This window comes from Anabrus simplex, chromosome 3 (assembly GCF_040414725.1).
Source record: "Anabrus simplex isolate iqAnaSimp1 chromosome 3, ASM4041472v1, whole genome shotgun sequence".
NCBI classification, from domain to species: domain Eukaryota; kingdom Metazoa; phylum Arthropoda; class Insecta; order Orthoptera; family Tettigoniidae; genus Anabrus; species Anabrus simplex.
Genome location: NC_090267.1, coordinates 512326574 through 512344623, shown reverse-complemented (window position 1 = coordinate 512344623; position 18050 = coordinate 512326574). Strand labels below are relative to the sequence as shown.

The 18050-nt window shown below is 38.4% G+C and overlaps 1 protein-coding gene across 2 annotated transcripts in view; it reads right to left on the bottom strand.

Moving 5' to 3' along the window:
• The window catches only part of EMC6 (ER membrane protein complex subunit 6), a 54794-nt gene that overhangs the window by 15851 nt on the left and 20893 nt on the right, over positions 1 to 18050 (bottom strand). The window contains exon 4 of one of the 2 annotated variants that reach the window (XM_067143705.2): positions 12297 to 12355. In XM_067143705.2, the coding sequence (XP_066999806.2) occupies positions 12297 to 12355 (59 nt within the window). The remainder of the gene's footprint in view (positions 1 to 12296; positions 12356 to 18050) is intronic. The other variant, XM_067143704.2, reaches the window with a different exon arrangement.

Below are 18050 nucleotides of genomic sequence, written 5' to 3'. Positions count from 1 at the left end.
GGTACTTTGTAGGGAAACACTTCTACATATGCCAGGAAACAAACCAGTGTCTCTAGCCTATACCTAACGTACATCACAGTAGGTGGACTCTCCCATATGTGTGAAGAAGAGCACCGTTTGTGAGCTGCCGATCAAGAGGAAAGTGGAACAGCGAGGTTGTATCAAGACTGAATGTACCCACATGTGTACTGCGCGGTAGTGTCATCAAGGTCTCAGAATCGTCATAACCTTACAGAATAGATGCACAGTGAATAAAAGCTTTCAATGACTAGTATGCCTGGGCCAGGCCACCCTAGTGTCATGTGCTGGCAGTTGCTGGTGACCTGTGCTTCACATCCTGAAGAACTTCTGGGCACGAGAAACACTGCATCGTGATGGACTCGTGTCGTATCATCACACTGGATGAGACACGAGCCTGATCATACGAGTGGAATCATTACGGGTCCCCATGAAAATCAACAGCTCAAGAGAAACCCAGCGACATGAAGGTGGTGTTTATTCTGGTGTATCACTGTCATGCCGTTATCCTAACGCATACCATACGCCAAGGCAGACCTTGAATTTGTAGTATTACTGTTCAGTTTTGGAACATAATCTGTGACAGTGTTGCAAAAAAAAAAAAAAAAAAAAAAAAAAAAAACGGATACTTTCTGCAGACTCCTCCCATCCTATTCGAGGACAATGCTTGGGCACATGTGTTACAGCTAGTGGTTGAGTTATACACTTGACAGGAGACACGCACTCCACCATATCCTATACTCAAGAGTTAAGCCACTGTGAACTGATTTGATTCCAAAGATGAAGAAACCACTTTGTGGCATCCGCTTCCAAACTGCAGTGCTGGTGACACTGTAAAAGTTTCACGTACGAAACAGAACAAATCCTCATGATTATGAGAAGACACATGTAACATTCAAAAACCTGCCAAAGTTGTCGCAGTACTTTCACATAACTTTCTTTACATAATCGTAAATCTCAGTTTCCACAGGATTCCATCTCACTCTACCACTATTTATATTTAACGTCAGCCAAGTGTTACACGGGTATATCCAAAACTTGTCTGCTCCTACGCAAGAAAAGGACTTCTTTATCCCGAATTGAAAATTACGCACTTTAATGTTCTTATATTTTAAATTATGTTTGTAATATCACCAACAGATGTCAGGAGTTAATACACAGGGCTCTTAGTTAGGCTTAACACACAGATTTGGAATGAAAAAGAAGACAGGTTTTACTGCTAGGCACGATTTTTATGGTGATGTTCTTTTCAGAAGTATGTTGACATGTTTTAGCTATTGTAGACATTATATCCCGAAAAAGAATTCAAAATGGACCTGAAATAGAGGCATATTTACTAGATAGTCTTGATGAATACTAAAAAATGAGCAATAATGGGTACAAATTTAAAAAGTGAAATTGATGCAGGTGAGTGTGACAACAACATACGGTATGCTCTCGATTGTCCAGTCGCGGATTAACCGTTCACGTTTTCGCCCTATTAAAAATACTGTAATTGAAATTGAATACATTTGAATTTGACAGTTTATTTGAGGTTGAATAAAAAGAAGATGATGAAAGTGTTTCTCATTCTGTGGCTCTACAATGTATAGATACCCTGTTGGATTATATGGGACAAAGGGAATTTGAATATGGTGACATCATTGCCACATGCAAAATAAGTCTCAAGGTAAGGAAGCGGATGAACAACCAGAAAGGAGAGAACTTCAGAGCACAATAATGTGTGTGTGAGTTATCTCTATAAATGTATTATAGCCTATTTTATATGGTACTGTATTTAACATTTTTATAGAAGGCAGTTTTCTTGCAATAAACACAAGCTTTTGGATTATCCGTGCCATTCACCCCGCCATTAGCGCAGATAATCAAGAGTACACTGTGACAGGACAGATTCTGACAGAAAGTTAATAATAGTGATGAGGAAATCATAGAATGGTATGAGGTCACAAATCATGACCCAGTTTACAACATAAATAAAGTTTCAATTTGTTTCCCATTTTGACACACAGTGTACTGTACACCTCTATTAATGATTTTTTTCAATTTCAATAACTATATTGTAGTATTAATAATAATGAATTATGGAGTAGGCAAGAATGTGAAGTACAACCAAGTTTTGTGGATGTAAAACATAGTGTTTTGGGACATTAGTCAAAACTACGTGTGACGTGCCATGTGGCACTTTTGCTCGAAAAGAGGCAGTTGAGTATTTATTTCTTCCAGAATAAATGGATGCCTGCAATCTATTCTGATGAAATTACATATCACTAGCTTACTAATACTTAATTATATTTTCAGAATGTTTGCGGCTAAAAGTCGCTTGCTCGGTGGGGAACGCGGATATACCCGCCTAATCGAATTATATTTTTATTCTCAGTTGCCTGCCTGCAGAGGTTTACTTCCTTTTCATCAACGTGTTCCGGATGAATCTGCCGTCTGTTGTGAATTTTTTCAGCTATGTTCTTTCAATACCAATGTGTTATCTACGAGTTGCATCATAAAGAACACATCTTACCTCCGGGCAAGAACGACCTAAGGCGTAATTGCCTCGCGCTGAAACTTTAGCTCGTCACCTACTCGTCCCTTGGATGCAATAATATTGCTGTAGAAGGGATTTCTGGAGATAAGATGCTATATAAATAGACTCTCATAACGCCTTAGAACTGTGACTCAATTTATAATGCTCAGTCTTGAGTTCTTCCTTCAAGACAGGAATGTGTGTTTACCGCGAGTCGTGAAAGTTACGCAGCATTTATAATCATTCGCATGTTTTCCATAGTATAGGCAGAACTAATGTTTTCCTTCTAAACTGCAGGGACGAGGGTTCGATTGGATTATTTTTCTTACATTTTTTCATTAAAATGTCTAAAAGGAATTACCGACCCCCACCGTTAGAGGAGGATGATTTACGGGCCATGATAAACGAAATGCAGGAATTTAGTGGGGAGGATAGCGATCTTAGTGAAGTAAGTTCTGCCGAGGGGGAATTCGTAAGTGACAAGAATTTACCTGGAACAAGTACTGCAGGCTCGAATGTACAGGGTTTGGGCCCAGCTAATGCGAATATTCTGCAGTCGCGAAATAGGCAACATGTGTTCGATTCCAGTTCAAGTAGCGATAATGACAGTGACAGTAGTGACGATAATACTGATAATATTCCAACCAGTGCAGCTTCTTCGTCAATCTGGACTGAAAATGGACAAAGAAGGTCCCGCTTTGATCCAAAATTCCACCATGGTGTAAACGGAGAGTTTTTAGGGAAAACAAAACCGAGCAAAATATTTGCTTTACTTTTTGATGATGATATATGCCAGAACAAAGCTGAACAGACAAACCTTTATGCCCAGCAAAAAATCCCACATAAAACCTGTCTTAGTAAGATGAAATGAAGAAGTCGAGACCAAGACTGGGTTCGGAGAAATAAGGACGAGATAAAGCTTCTTATGGGCATATTTCTGCTGCAGGGTATTGTACAGAAACCTAAATTAGGGCATTATTTTTCTCGCAATCGCTTGTTGGCCATGCCTATTTTCTATGAGCTGATGACAGAGAAGAGGTTTTTCCTCCTCCTCAGCTTTTTACATTTCTCTGATAATGAGGCATATAATGGACAAATTCCTTCCAAAATTTACAAGATAAAGCCAGTATTTGACCACCTGGTAGCAAAATTTTCGGAAGCTTATACCCCTGACGGCAAAGTATCAGTTGATGAGAGCCTCTTGTTATGGAAAGGGTGGCTAGGGTGGAACTGACGGCAAAGTATCAGTTGATGAGAGCCTCTTGTTATGGAAAGGGTGGCTAGGGTGGAACTGACGGCAAAGTATCAGTTGATGAGAGCCTCTTGTTATGGAAAGGGTGGCTAGGGTGGAAGGTTTACATACCAAAAAAAGATCACGTTTCGGAATGGAATCATACAAATTATGCAAAGCCGAAACAGGGTACGAATGTAACATGATCTGGTATACCGGACAAAACACAGAACTTCTCTCCGAGGTTCTCGGAGTAGACATATTGAATATTTCAAAGCCTTCAAGGATTGTATTTACGTTGGCTGAGAACATTTTGAATCAGGGGTATCTTATCGGCATGGACAATTATTACAGCAATCCAGAATTTTTCAATCTTCTGAACAAATTCAATACAGACGCCGTTGGTACTGTACGAAGTAATCGAAAGGAACTCCCGAAAGAAGTTATGAAGCGGAATCTCAAGAAAGGAGAAGTATCCGTTTCATATCGGAAAAAGTTGATGGCTCTCAAGTGGAGGGATAAGAGGGAAGTCTGTATGCTGAGTAGCATCCAAGACAGCGAAATGAAGACGGTCTCGGATAGAAAAGGGGGGAAGAAACAGAAACCCCTTGTATGCATTGATTAGAATGATGATCTATGATCTATCCGATCAACACATTGTTACTTACGCCACTACAAGAAAGAGACTGAAGAAATATTACCAGAAAATATTTAGACATTTACTGGATCTAACGGTGTTCAACTCCTTCAGGAAGAATGGAGGAAAGTACACTAATCTGCAGTTCAGAATGCATCTTATCAAAGAAATTCTGGAAAAACAGGATCAACTCCTCAGGAGGCACTTCCTGCGCGAATCGTACGGGCATATCCTCCAGATCCGTCCATGAGATTTATGGATAGACATTTTCCTGAAATGAATCCCCCTTCTAAGTCAGGCAAAAGGAAGCACAAAAGCAAGAGGTGTGTGGTGTGTGCTTCCCAAAAGGAAAGGCGCGACACAATCTTTATATGTCCGGATTGCAGAGTGCCCCTGTGTCCTGCTCCCTGCTTCCGTGTGTATCATACTCAACAACTGTAAAAGACATAACGCTGTGAAGACTGTAAATATTACCTGTAGTGCAGTGTAGTGTAGTGTATATAGTCTCTGTGTGTCAGTTATCAATTATAGGTACCGGTATATAAACTGGATCCCACAAAATTGCTAACCACCATAACAGAAAATGTCATGAGTATTATAATTTATTCTATTCTCAATGTTTTAAGTGCATGTGAAATTGGTAAACTACAATTTAAATGTACAAAATATTTCTTTCCAGGCAGACTGTTAATAAACTGCTTAAAATATTTAGGTATAATTTACTGTATAAACGAAATCCACAATTTTGCTATTAGGAAGAAAAGAGCTCAGTATTATAGTACGAAATCACTTAGTACGTTCTTGCATAAAGTATTCAAAAATTAAAATATTACTATTTTTCAATGCTACAACACACTATATTGAAGTAAATATTCCTCTTAGAGTCCTTTAACAATTTATTTTAGTCTTCTATTGTTTTTAAGCAAGTAATTAAATATTTTCTTCAAGCAGGGAAATCGCTCCCCACCTAGGAGTGAGCCGGAGTGTACCGAGCTCCCCGCTTAAGGGGTTAATACTATGAAGTAATTCAGACTCTGAAGACCCAAATTGGCTTAAGGAGAGAGCTATTCTCACACATAAGAACGACACCGTAGCAAGCATCAATGATTCCTTATTGGACAAACTTCCTATAAAGATGGCGAGATTTAACTCTGAGGACTCCATGGTCTACATAGAGGAGGGTTTTCCACTGCACAATCTCAGTCTGAAAGTTGGAACACCTATAATGCTGCCACAGAATCTGATATCTCCTAAGCTTTGTAATGGCGCCAGACTGCAAGTGAAGTGCTTACATAGTAATGTGATCAAAGCAAACTTCTTCACAGGATGTGGTGCGGAAAAAACACTTTTCATGCCCGTGTACCTTAGATTCCCTTCGACTAACACTACCTATTCTAACAACTGGAATTTCCTGTCAAACTTGCTAGGCAATGACAAAAAACAAAACCCTGGGGCAGTCATTAAAAGTTGCTGGAGAGAATTCAAAGAATGATTGCTTTTCCCACGCCAAGTTATACGTAGTCTGTTCACGTTTAAGCTCTCCTGACAGCCTTGTGATTCTGCAGCCACAGGGGCGAACAAAAAAATGCACTGTACAAGGGAGTTTTATCAAACAATTTAACTTCAACAACAACCTTGCATAACAATTTGAATGGCAGTAGAATTCAATTGAGACTGGTTGAATGCAAGGGAGCTTGCCATTGTAATGAAAACACCCTAACTGGATTGTGACTGGCAGTAGGCATGTCATTATAATGAAAACTCCCAAACTTGATTGTGACTTATTTATTTAATCGTATGGTGATTTTATACAATATATATACACAAGGCAGAATCAAACTCTAAAAGTCCATCCTTCTCAGCCATTCATATAAACCAGGTGTGAGAGCGAACAAATCATCAGGAGTGCCAGGGTACAAATGAAGAGGACACCGTTGGACCAACTGTCTGTTCTTCCAGGTTACAATCACACATCGGTGAACTGATCCAACCCCACTTGTACCTGAAATAATTGCAGCAACCATGTCCAGCTCTTAACCTGGCGACAGTAAAAAACGGGGGTGGGGGGGGGTGTCATTATAAGTAAGAAGGATAATGAAAACAACCCAAACCTGGACTTTATATGAGAAATATGTGGCGACCTCCCAGTGGTGTTCCTCGGGTAACACTAAGAACAATGTAATCTAATAAAATCGTACTCACAATGTGTATAGTATTGTACCTAGAAATCCGTAGCGAAGCATGAGTACAAGAGCTAGTATACTGCATGAAGCTAACACCATTATCTCAGCAGATAGCGACACCGCAGGAAAGTACTGAAGTTTGTTGTGGTCCCCTTGATAACATCAGTGAAAGTGAAAACAGATGCTTAACAACTTACAAGTTATTTCAGATTAATAAGTAAGCTGACTTACTATATACAGCTCATCTATTACAACATGCAGCTGAGACCTACCCAATGACAATGAGGGATGGAAACCAAATATAAGTAGCAGTGGTTAGTATATATGTTACTGAAGACAAGGCACAACAGAGTGGGTGATGAGGATACAGAAAGAAAGACAGAAAAATCAAAATGGAGAGGAATTAACTGAGATGGTTTGGACATGTTAAATGGGTGAATAAAGAAAAAACCCTGAACCATAAACTACAGAATTACAAGTGAAAGGAAATAAAGGTCGAGGAAGATTACCATGGATGGCCTCGGACTAGAACATGGTAAGTAGTGGGGAAGACAACAGTAAAATTATGAGGAAACAGCCTGGCTGCATTCAGATAAGATAAATTATTATGATGAAGCTAAAACTACAAGTTCTACTTAATTTTTAAGTTTAAATGTTCAAAGTTACAACTGTATATTTCTTAGACAACAATTAACCTGTTGATCAAAATTTCACCTTTAACATATGAACTCAGAAGAGGAGATGAAACACTTATGAATACAGTAAAATACTAGTATAACAAAATTTTGGGGACCTTAGAATTTAATTTGTTATAGTGAAATTTTGTTATACTGAAATAAATCATTTCTTAAGAACTCGCCCCTTGCTGAACCTGTTGAAGAATCTACATTATTTCAACATGAATTTACACATAAAAAAACCTTAATACTATATTTATTAAATGAGAGGAAAATTAGGATATATATACATGAGCTAATGATATTTTAAGTACAGGACCTTCAAGAATCTTTCAGCATCTCAAACTTTACCCTGTACTGGTACATTCTCCTAGACTTTATATTATGAAAAGTCTGTAATTTTCTTCTGAACACTCCCAGACAAAACGAATATTCAAGGCAGTCAGCAACCACTGCATATGAATTTAATACAGATTCTGGAACATCACTTCATGACAGAAGAAAATCCTGAAGACTACACACCATGTTTGCTGCCTGCACAAGAGTCAAACTCTGTTGAACACTCTGAGGCACATCTTTTTCTTCTTCTACTCATCATCACACGGATTCCTGTCACTTATAATGTCTATTGTTTTAGAAATTGATATGTTGGAATACATGTCCGTTATGTTACTTAGATGTTATTTTGTGTTACTTTCCTCCAATTCAAAATCCTTGGTTCTGTTGCAAAATTCAATTATGTTGTTGAGTACAACTGTCAAAGTAAACTTAAAATATTTCTTTTAAAAAATCTGGACTCGAAGTTATGAAAAACACCAAACAACAAATATGAAAACATTTGCACGGGGGCCAATAAAAATATCAAAGAATTATTGCAGATCACACTCTTTTGAAAACAAATGTTAGTAGAAGGCTTTTATTTCAGAGCGGGGGGGCTATTAAACATTATTCTCTGGTCACACTCTTTGAAAATGAATTGGAGGTTACACTCGACCATGTGCTACTGGCAAGAATGACTTCGGCCGCTATTTTGAATCAAACAAAACTTCGACCAACTTAAGTGATCAAGCCAAAACTCAAAGATGCTAGTTGAACACTTGCAACCTCTGCGTGCTTCAAGATGCAGATGCTCAGTCCACTTTCTGACATTTTAATTTTGTCTTCATTAGTAAGGAATGTCATACTCATTTGCTATTTCTCCTTTCTTTCCCCCACTTCCCGAAGTATTTTACATTTATCCTTTAAAGAGATCTGCTTTTGCTTCTTTTGATCCATATTGGCGAAAGAGTTAACTGGCATGTTGCTTCACGAACGAAAGATAAACAATGAACGTGTCACGAGACGTGAATAAACGAAAAGCAGTAGAGATGTGAAACCGTAACATGCATTCCTACCCAGCCAGTAGCGTTACTTTAAAATCAATATCCAGCTCGACTAATCGTGTACATTGCAAGTGACTAATCACAAGTTTTAATCCATATTGAAATCTGTTGTATACAATATATAATGTATTGAACAGGTGGATTATAATAAAACTTTGTTATTGCAAATAATCGTGTACATGTATGGAAAATGGCTACCTGTAAACGCGAACACTGTAATCCAATCTGCGCACCCCAATATTTGAATATTTTATTAATAAAAAATTGGCTGTAATTTGCATTTTATGTATAAGAAATCAATCCTACATAATGACGTTCAGTACTGGTACACCAAACTGAATACGATAATCTTTGCATGCTGTTGGATAGGCAACCCGCTCGACAGATTTGTAATGTGTTTGCTTACCTTTCACTGATTTCTAATAGGGTAATTTCGCCTTTGTGTTGTACAGGGTGGGCTGCCCGGTATTAGCTGTGTAGATACATGTTGTAGGAAATATGCGGACATTAAAATAGGATGAATTTCAATTATATTTTGAAGGAAAAAGATGTTAGATATAAGAAAAAAAACAATATTTTAATTTGTTATACTGAAAGTTTGAAATTCGTTACAATGAAATATTATAACACACATTAAATAGGGAAAAGGGAAGGGGCCTAAAAGTAATTTCGCTATTCTGAACATCTCGTAAACTGGCGTTCGTTATAATGATATTTTACTGTATTTGCAAATAAATTTCAGAATTGAATGGTACAGACCAGCAATCTTTTAAATAACAAGTCCAGAGACATTCTATACAGCCATTTTCCTGTGATGTTGCACAAACAAAACAGAAGACAAAATTTAAACTGAACCTGGTTTCAACTTTTGTATGCCAAATCCCAGATGATGTATGAGGCAAAAATTATCATTTTACCTAAAAAAAAGATACCGGAGACCACTCAGAAAGTACCCCTCCAAAAGTTCATTGGTGGAGTTCGACTTCACCCTGTATAAATATACATGAAAGAAATCCTTAACTTACCATCTAACAACCAACGCAATGTTCTACAGCAGCCATTCCCAAACTGTGGTCCTCAGACCCTTGGGCAGCCGCGACGATAATCCAAGGGGTCCGCAATAGTAATGTAAGTTGTAAGCACTTAAAAAGAAATGTTATTGTACACATACAATTCATAGATCATTATTCTAAATTTAGGAACTATGCCTTCACTACTGTATAACTTACATACAGTATGTGTAATTCTTGGCCGATAAATGGTACAAGTTGGCAGTATCTTGTATCACAACTCTACGTCTCTGAACAACTTTTGCATCCGAGACATCCCCTACACCCTACAATTTGTAGAAAGGAAATAATGCGTTTAATGCCTTTCATGACAACATACCTGTGTGAGTGTACCTTTTCCACTCCCACACAAATAAAAAACGAAGTACAGAAACAGAACTAATGTAGAGGCTGATCTTCAGTTCGGGTGATTACATTTGTAAAACGCTTGGTCTTTGGAAAACAACACCATCCGTCCCATTGGTCCATCAACCATACCAAGTGAATTTTCTCAAGTAAGTTTCCAGATACAAACTATTGTAATTATTAGCCAAGTGTCACAATGTTTTATTAATTTCTATGCATGTATAAAATGTCTTTATGTAAATGAAGTTACATTTAAATTTGAAGGAAATTAAATATTAGTTTTAAATTATATGAATACAATCAAACATGGTATCATTATAAATTCTGCTTTTTGTTTACTGAATTCAGAATTATGTTCTGTGGCTAGGGGGTCCTTGGACTAGAATGTGATATGCTGAGGGAGCCTATGACACAAAGAGTTTGGGAAACCCTGCTCTACAGTTATACTAAATCGAAAGGTCTTGGAATTTTCAGAACTACATGGGAAGCCATCCTACAACAGCTCAGTTCGCACAAATGTTTACACATGACCAACAATCATTACATCAACAACACAAACGACTTCAATAAGTAAAGTATTTGCCACCTCCAGTAAGAGAAGGAACAAAAAGAAAACCTACAGCATCAGTAAATAAATTTCTTTGATGCTAGAAAAGCAAGCAGTGCTCCCAGTATTGTATAAATGGTGCCACCTTCCTCAAAATGGTAAAGGGGTTTTTAAGGAATACAGCTAAGTCAGCAACTGGGTTCACAGCCACAAAGGACTCGTTAATAGCAAATGACACAATGGCCTCAAGACGGTTGTTAATGAAGCAGCCGTACAAGTTATTCCAGACAGGACCTATAACTAACGGTTGTCGACACTGTCACAACAAGATCAAGACCCCCTTAGGTCACTGTACACGCAATCAAACTCTATTCAATGCCAGACATCACAGCATTCCTTCCATCCAGGGCCAGACCTTGGCATGGTTGTCCATGAAGTTCAGTGCATCTTCACTACTAGCAGGAACGGGCAGACAGGCATCATCTTGCCCGATGAAAAAACATAAAGCGGGTATATATCTGATCCGACTGTCAGATTCATCAGTGATGCGACAATGCCAGCAGAAGTCAACTAAGTAAGCAAAGAGCAAAGTCATCTCCATACAGGCTATGAAGGAAGAGGTGGAAGGTAAAGGCTTACACCATCCGTAAACTGGCACTTCGTGGTGTAGACTGGTTATCTTTACGCCCAGGAAGTCAACTAACAGTAAAAGAGTAAATTGAAAAATATCTCAAGAATCTTAGAAGCCATGGGACCTACATCCTTCTCTGTCGACTTCTGCAGCAGACTCAGAATCAAAAATTATGTCATCTATACCGATGCCCAAACAGTGTTGAAGGGATCCATCAAGATATTAACACACCACTTACGTTGATACTCCTATTAATGCAATCAATCAACTGCAAGTCACAAATTTCTCTCTTTCTTTTTTTTTGTATTTTTTTTTAAGGTGAATGGAGGAGGATAGGGTACTTAGGAGAACAATAGACTGTGTTATGGAGGGTAAGAGAAGAAGAGGGTAACCAAGATGACTACGGTTAGACTCAGTTTCTAATGATTTAAGGATATGAGGTTTAGAACTAAACGAGGCCACGGAACTACTGCATCTACAAATAGAGGACTGTGGCGATGGTTAGTAAATTCACAGAGGCTTGCAGACTGAATGCTGAAAGGCATAATAGTTTATAATGAAAATGTGTGTATTTATGTTTATGTTTAATTTTCTTTGTTCATAATTCATGTAGGATGTTAACTTATAAATTTGTTTTAGCACTCCGGATCCTTGTGATCACCTGTAATTTCAGAGAGATTAATATTAATTTAAAAAATGGTCACTCATGAAAGTGTATGTATTCTTCATACATACATGGAATATGTAATTAATTTTTGTTGACGTTAGCATCATTCTGCTACACTGTCCTAGATATAATATGGATAGAAGAGGAAAAACATTTAGGGGCAGGGGGGGAAGGAGTTCAAGAGTCAAAATGAAGCTTCTCCTCGTGACTCATAGAGGTAAGGTTAGAAATATCCCCACAAGAGTCATGAGAAGGTTACTTAAGCCAAAATATTTAACCTATTCAATGAAGTTAACTGTGTCAACAATCAGCACCAGTACCAAGAACTGATGCGTAATGGACTGACTCAGCAGATGAATCGCGTATGACATGAATCATACAACAAATTACCATAAGTCCACCACAGCAGAATTTAACAAAAAAGGATACGTCCAGAACAGCACGTATGTCTGCATAAACTGTTAAGGTAAATACATTTTAAAATCAGGAGACATTTACATACAAAACCCGAAAAACAAACCACTTATAAGAATCAATAGAACCAAATTTTCATCTTTCAAACTGTGCCGAAGATGAACAAACCCTACGAGCCTACTATAGAAAGTCTCCACACTTTAGGAACACTAGACATCACTAGCCTTATGATAGCTAGTGACTAAGGCAGATCAACGAAATTTCTGATCTTAAAACTTAGCAAAAATTGTCAGTTCAATAGTTACAATAATATTGTAAAGGGTGATTCATATAAACTGGGCAGTTTTCAAAACTACCCCATTTCTGTCTGGTAGCAGATAGGAAGATGCAAGTATGTTCCAAATATGAAGAAACTTACCATCATAGCAGATGTTAAAAATGACCATCTTCCCATAGCCACAGCCATACCCATCGCTCCATGCTTTTGGCATTTCACTGCAACAATCCCTCATCTATTCTACTGATTTCTGTCACGATGTTGGCCTTCAAATCTTCAATTGTTCATGGCCGATTTTGATACTCTTATTCTTGAGATAACACCACAGGAAATATTGTGGTATTGTTAAGTCTGGTGATCTTGGCAGTCACAAATTCTTAGAGATTACTCTGTCCTGAAACAAGCTGTACATCAGAACAAGAGACTCAGTTGACACATGGAAAGTCTTAATGAAAATAACCATGAGTTACCTCAATGTCATCCAGTTGCTCGACAAATTGCAGGAAAATGTGTTTGTCCCAGTCTGTGTTCATCATATACAAGAAGAAGAATGAACACGCTATTCAGTTTGCCAAGAGTGCACACAAAATATCGACCTTCTGTGAGTGCAGGGGTCTTTCATGAATACTGTGTAGGTTATTTGTGAGCCCCATTGCAGGTATTCTGAGAATTTATCTAACCAGTCAGATGGAATCAGACCTCATGTATGAACCACAGGGTGTTCAGAACTTTCAGTAACCATACACTAATACCCAAGAACCTTATCCAGCTCCTGCAACTTGTGAATGGCAGTCATCTTGTATGGCCACAACTCCTTTACCTTAGTTGCTCTTTGACATAAGGAATATGAATACCCTGCCTCCTGAGAGACAAATGAGTTTGAAGCAAACATCATCGGCCACATCTGCCAAATCAGATGTCTGATGCTTGCCAGACTTGCTCAACAAAGACTCAGTTGTTTCCAACTTTCTCACCAGGCTCTTAGGAGAGCCACCCACACCATACTCTCTGCTGAATAGCTATGATGGACTTCGTAATCCAAGAATTTTTCACTAAAAACATAGGCTGAGGCAATGTATACTACATCTTGAATGATGTGCAATAAAGTAACAAGCAAGCCAGCAACAAGCAAAAGTGAGAAAATAATTGCTGCCTAACAAATAACTTGTAGCGATGATATGGGCTCATGCCGTCTCAAGAAAACAAGGTGGAACTCTTTACGTTTTGCAGAGAGGTGGTGGTGGTGATTATTGTTTTAAGACGACTTTGCTCTGCGCCTTCAGAAGAAAATCTCCACTGTTCCCGACAAAGTCTTCTACAACAATGAGGGTTTGAATTTAATAATATTTTACCACTGGAGAATTGTATTGTAGTGGTACACTCGTTCGTCACCAGGTCGCTCGCTGTATGCTGGCACAGCACTCCAAGTGGGAGTTGATTACAACATAAGCTCCAGCTTCTATCACACCGTGCGTGCTTGAAAAGTATCACAGAGGACATCAGACGAATCCGGGACGAATGTGGTAGATGAAACAGAAACTAATAAAATAAAAGTAACAAAAGACACCAGAATAGAATGGAACAGAGCTGAAGAATGGAAAGAAAGTATGTGGAGAAAAGTACTGGATGGACCGTGTGAGAGGGGGGCATAGGCGGTGTGTACACACGTATGAAAGTATGACATTAACACATAGTCTGGAATGAACCAAGCCCAAAAGCCCAGACCGTGAAAGCATCAACGTTAAAAAATAACAACTTGCGCATTGTTAGCAAATGTTGCAAGTGATAAAAATCATTGTTATCCGTATTGAAGATACTGAATGTAGGATGCTAAAAGGTTTGTTTCGTCACCTATTCAATACATATAAATTTTACAATTTAGGAATTTATTATTGATTCCACTTGAGACATGTTTCACCCTTCATTGAGGGCATCATCAGTCAAATTATTTCCTCAAGGCAAAAATCAGGTACCTGGTTAGTAGTTGACATCCACAAATTAATACATATTATTAATACACATTACAAAAATTAAGTATGAGAAACAGTTGTACAATAGTGATGGTTGAACATATAGGTTTATAGAATAAGAAGTCAGCACCAATGCGTAAAATTAAAATAGTAGAGTTCGGCAGTGGTGCTCTGGAGAACAGTTGACGCAATCATAGGAAAATATAAAGTTTTAAAAATATTTACATTATAACAATCAAGGGAAAAAGGGTGTAGTGCTCGGCGTCAATGTTTGTAACCAAAAATTAATGTCAATGGTTGGTAACTATACAGTATTTACATTGTCCAATTGAACAGTTGAGAATAAGGTTTTTAAAAATATTTACATTATAACAATCAGGGGAGAAAGGGTGTAGTGCTCGGCGTCAATGTTTGTAACCAAAAATTAATGTCAATGGTTGGTAACTATACAGTATTTACATTGTCCAATTGAACAGTTGAGAATTTTACAATTTATATACATATTTACACAAAAGCAGCTTGGTGAGCAAGGATATAAAAAAATCTAGTACCAAGTGCGTCCTGTTGTTTTAAAGGTTGGAAGAAGAATATAGCATTGACATTTCAGAATATGCGGAGTGGTTTATAATCGTTAAAATCACCGGGGGTTGGGAAATGTTCATAGCTAAATGAAGTTTTATAGGACTCAAGCTGAAAGTTGTCTGGTTGCAGCACCGAGATTGGTACGGAGACTGGTCAGTGTGGATGGAGACTCATGAGTAGTCAGTGCGTTTGAATGGCAACAACGATGACAGTTATTTGTAGGTAATTGCTTATTAGGAATATGTTGCGTGTTGAAACTTTCGCTTATTCTTTTAGTTGACTTCTGTAGCTTCGAATGTTATGTGAAGACATCGGTGTGAGATGCCGGTGAGACTAAACTGATATTATTCCGTGGAAAAACTATGACGGACCTCGGGATGAAGTTATTGTTTTTTTGCTGGTCTGGTGAAATAGAATAGAGTTGCTTGTGTTGTGAACTGCGGTGGAAAGATTAGAATGTATACGGTAACTGCAGTCAGAGCGTTGTAGCTGGGATGAGGCATCTTCTTATTCTGACTGCGAAGAGGAGCAGTAGTGGCACGCCATTTTCATGCCAATGTGCGCTGAGTTCTGGCGTGTTGTTGAAAGTTTTATTGTATGAAGTGGAAGTTATCTGTAATTGAGATGTTAATAGTATTAGTCGGTGTGTAAGAAAGGTTTATGGTAAATAATGAAGAGTAAATGTTATGTTACATACCTGATGTGTCGCTGAGAGGTAATTGTTGATGAATATTGGTGCACTATGAAGGAGGCTCGGTCGGTAATATGCACATGCGGTTGGCAATGGCGGCGGGAGGGGTGGAAAGCTTTGGGGGGGAGGGGCATGGGCGGAGTCATGCGCAGAGGTGAGCTGTCAGAATGGAGGAAAAACTGGCCGAAGCTTCCAAACCCGTTACTTAGAACACTACAATGCCCAAAAACATAATAAATTTTCCGCAATGAACACCCACATGAGGGACACTGGCCACCACTTCACCACAATAGAACAAGACTTAAAAATCCTTAAAAAAGTTGAGAAAGGCAAACTAATGACTGAGTTTGAGAACCTATACATCTTTCTAGACCAACACTTCAATAAAGATAAAAACCTCAACGAGATTGTTACCTCTACTACAGTGATAACACCAAACAAGGCACAAACACAGTTAAAAGGGGAAGGTAAGAGTACAATACACAATACAAGAAAACACTACACACTCGGGAAAAACAGTAGCTAGCATTAGGCGGGTCTCCAACAAAACAAGTACGTAACTATCAGTAGGGCCAACTAGTGAACAACAAAACGAGAAGATGGAAGGGCTGGGAACCTACCAAAGGCATGGACATGGCTTAGATAGCGGATTCCGAAATAAATCACCGTGATCCTTAGTTTTAAAAAAATATTATTTACAAGGTAATTCTACAAATACATTCCAAGTTATGAGCTATAAGTTCAGTGATATACATAGGTTATTCGTAGTAGTGTAAATTCAAATTACAAATCAACTGTGCATCTAGTTACCAATACCTAAAGTGATACAGAACTATAAGAGGCAAACCCCAAGGGAAATACTATTAAACTACAATATACATATTTTAGTGAAACAACACGGGAATGCCTCGGAAACGAACAGGTAAGTCCAGCAGAAAAACTAAGGCGTCATAAGCAACTAATTTGGTGAATCTAGGCGAGGTTAGGGCAGACTCCTGTATGACAACCAATTCAATGAAGAATCCCACTTGGAGTGATCTGAGGAGTGATAAGCGATTAGGGCAGATCGCAGGTTACGATTCACTCTCTCAGCATAATTGGGCTTCGGGTAATACGGGGTAGTGGTTACATGAGCAATGGATAGATCAAAACAGAAATTCCGGAACCGGGCCGAAGTAAAGGCTCTTGCGTTATCACTTACCAAGAATTGACAGGGTCCAAACGAGGCGAATATCTGTTTCAAGCACGAGATGGTAGTGTTGGCGTTAGCCATCCAAGTGGTGAACAGCCACGTGAAACGCGAAAAGGCGTCACCACACACGAGTATGAAACGACGACCATTCCGAGATCTCGGGAAAGGCCCAATATAGTCTATGAACAGTCTTTCCATGGGGCGAGAAGCTTGCTCAGAAGACAAGAGACCTAGACGAGTTTTCGGGGCAGGTTTACTGATGTTGCAAATCTTACAGGACTTGACAAGGGTACGGATCTCACTATCCATGGATATCCAAATAAAGTGGTTACGGATTTTTTCTCTATGGGTTCACCAGCCTCAGGAATTTTAGCAGAGATCTACCTTGATTTCCTAGAGCACACCGCCATCGACAATAACATCAAATTTTCTAATATCCAATTCTGGGCTAGGTACGTAGATGACACATTTATAATCCTAGATGAACGCTCCAAAGATGTGCCATCCACCCTCAAAAACCTTAATAACATTGATCATGACATTAAATTTACCTTAGAATCAGAGATAAACAACTCCATCAACTTCCTAGACCTAACAATCAATAGGCACCCCTCTTCGTTCACATATAGTATCTATAGAAAGCCCACTCAAACGGCCACTACTATAAGAAATGACTCACTACACCCCCAAACACACAAAGCTGCTACATATAATAGCTTAGTAGACCGAGCATTCAAAATTCCGATGTCAAGAAAAAACTTAAATAAAGAATTGAACACCATTCGCTCTATAGCAAAATTCAATGGATATAATGAATCCTTTATTGAAAGAATAATCAATAAATTCAGACACCGCCCAAAAACCACCCTAATAAAAGAAAATACTAGCACTGCCACGTTTTCCACATTTACCTTCAATAAAGAAATTTACAACGTCACTAACGTTCTTAAAAAACACAACGTTAAAATAGCCTTTCATACTAACAATAGAAGCACAGAGATCCTACACAACTCTTCGT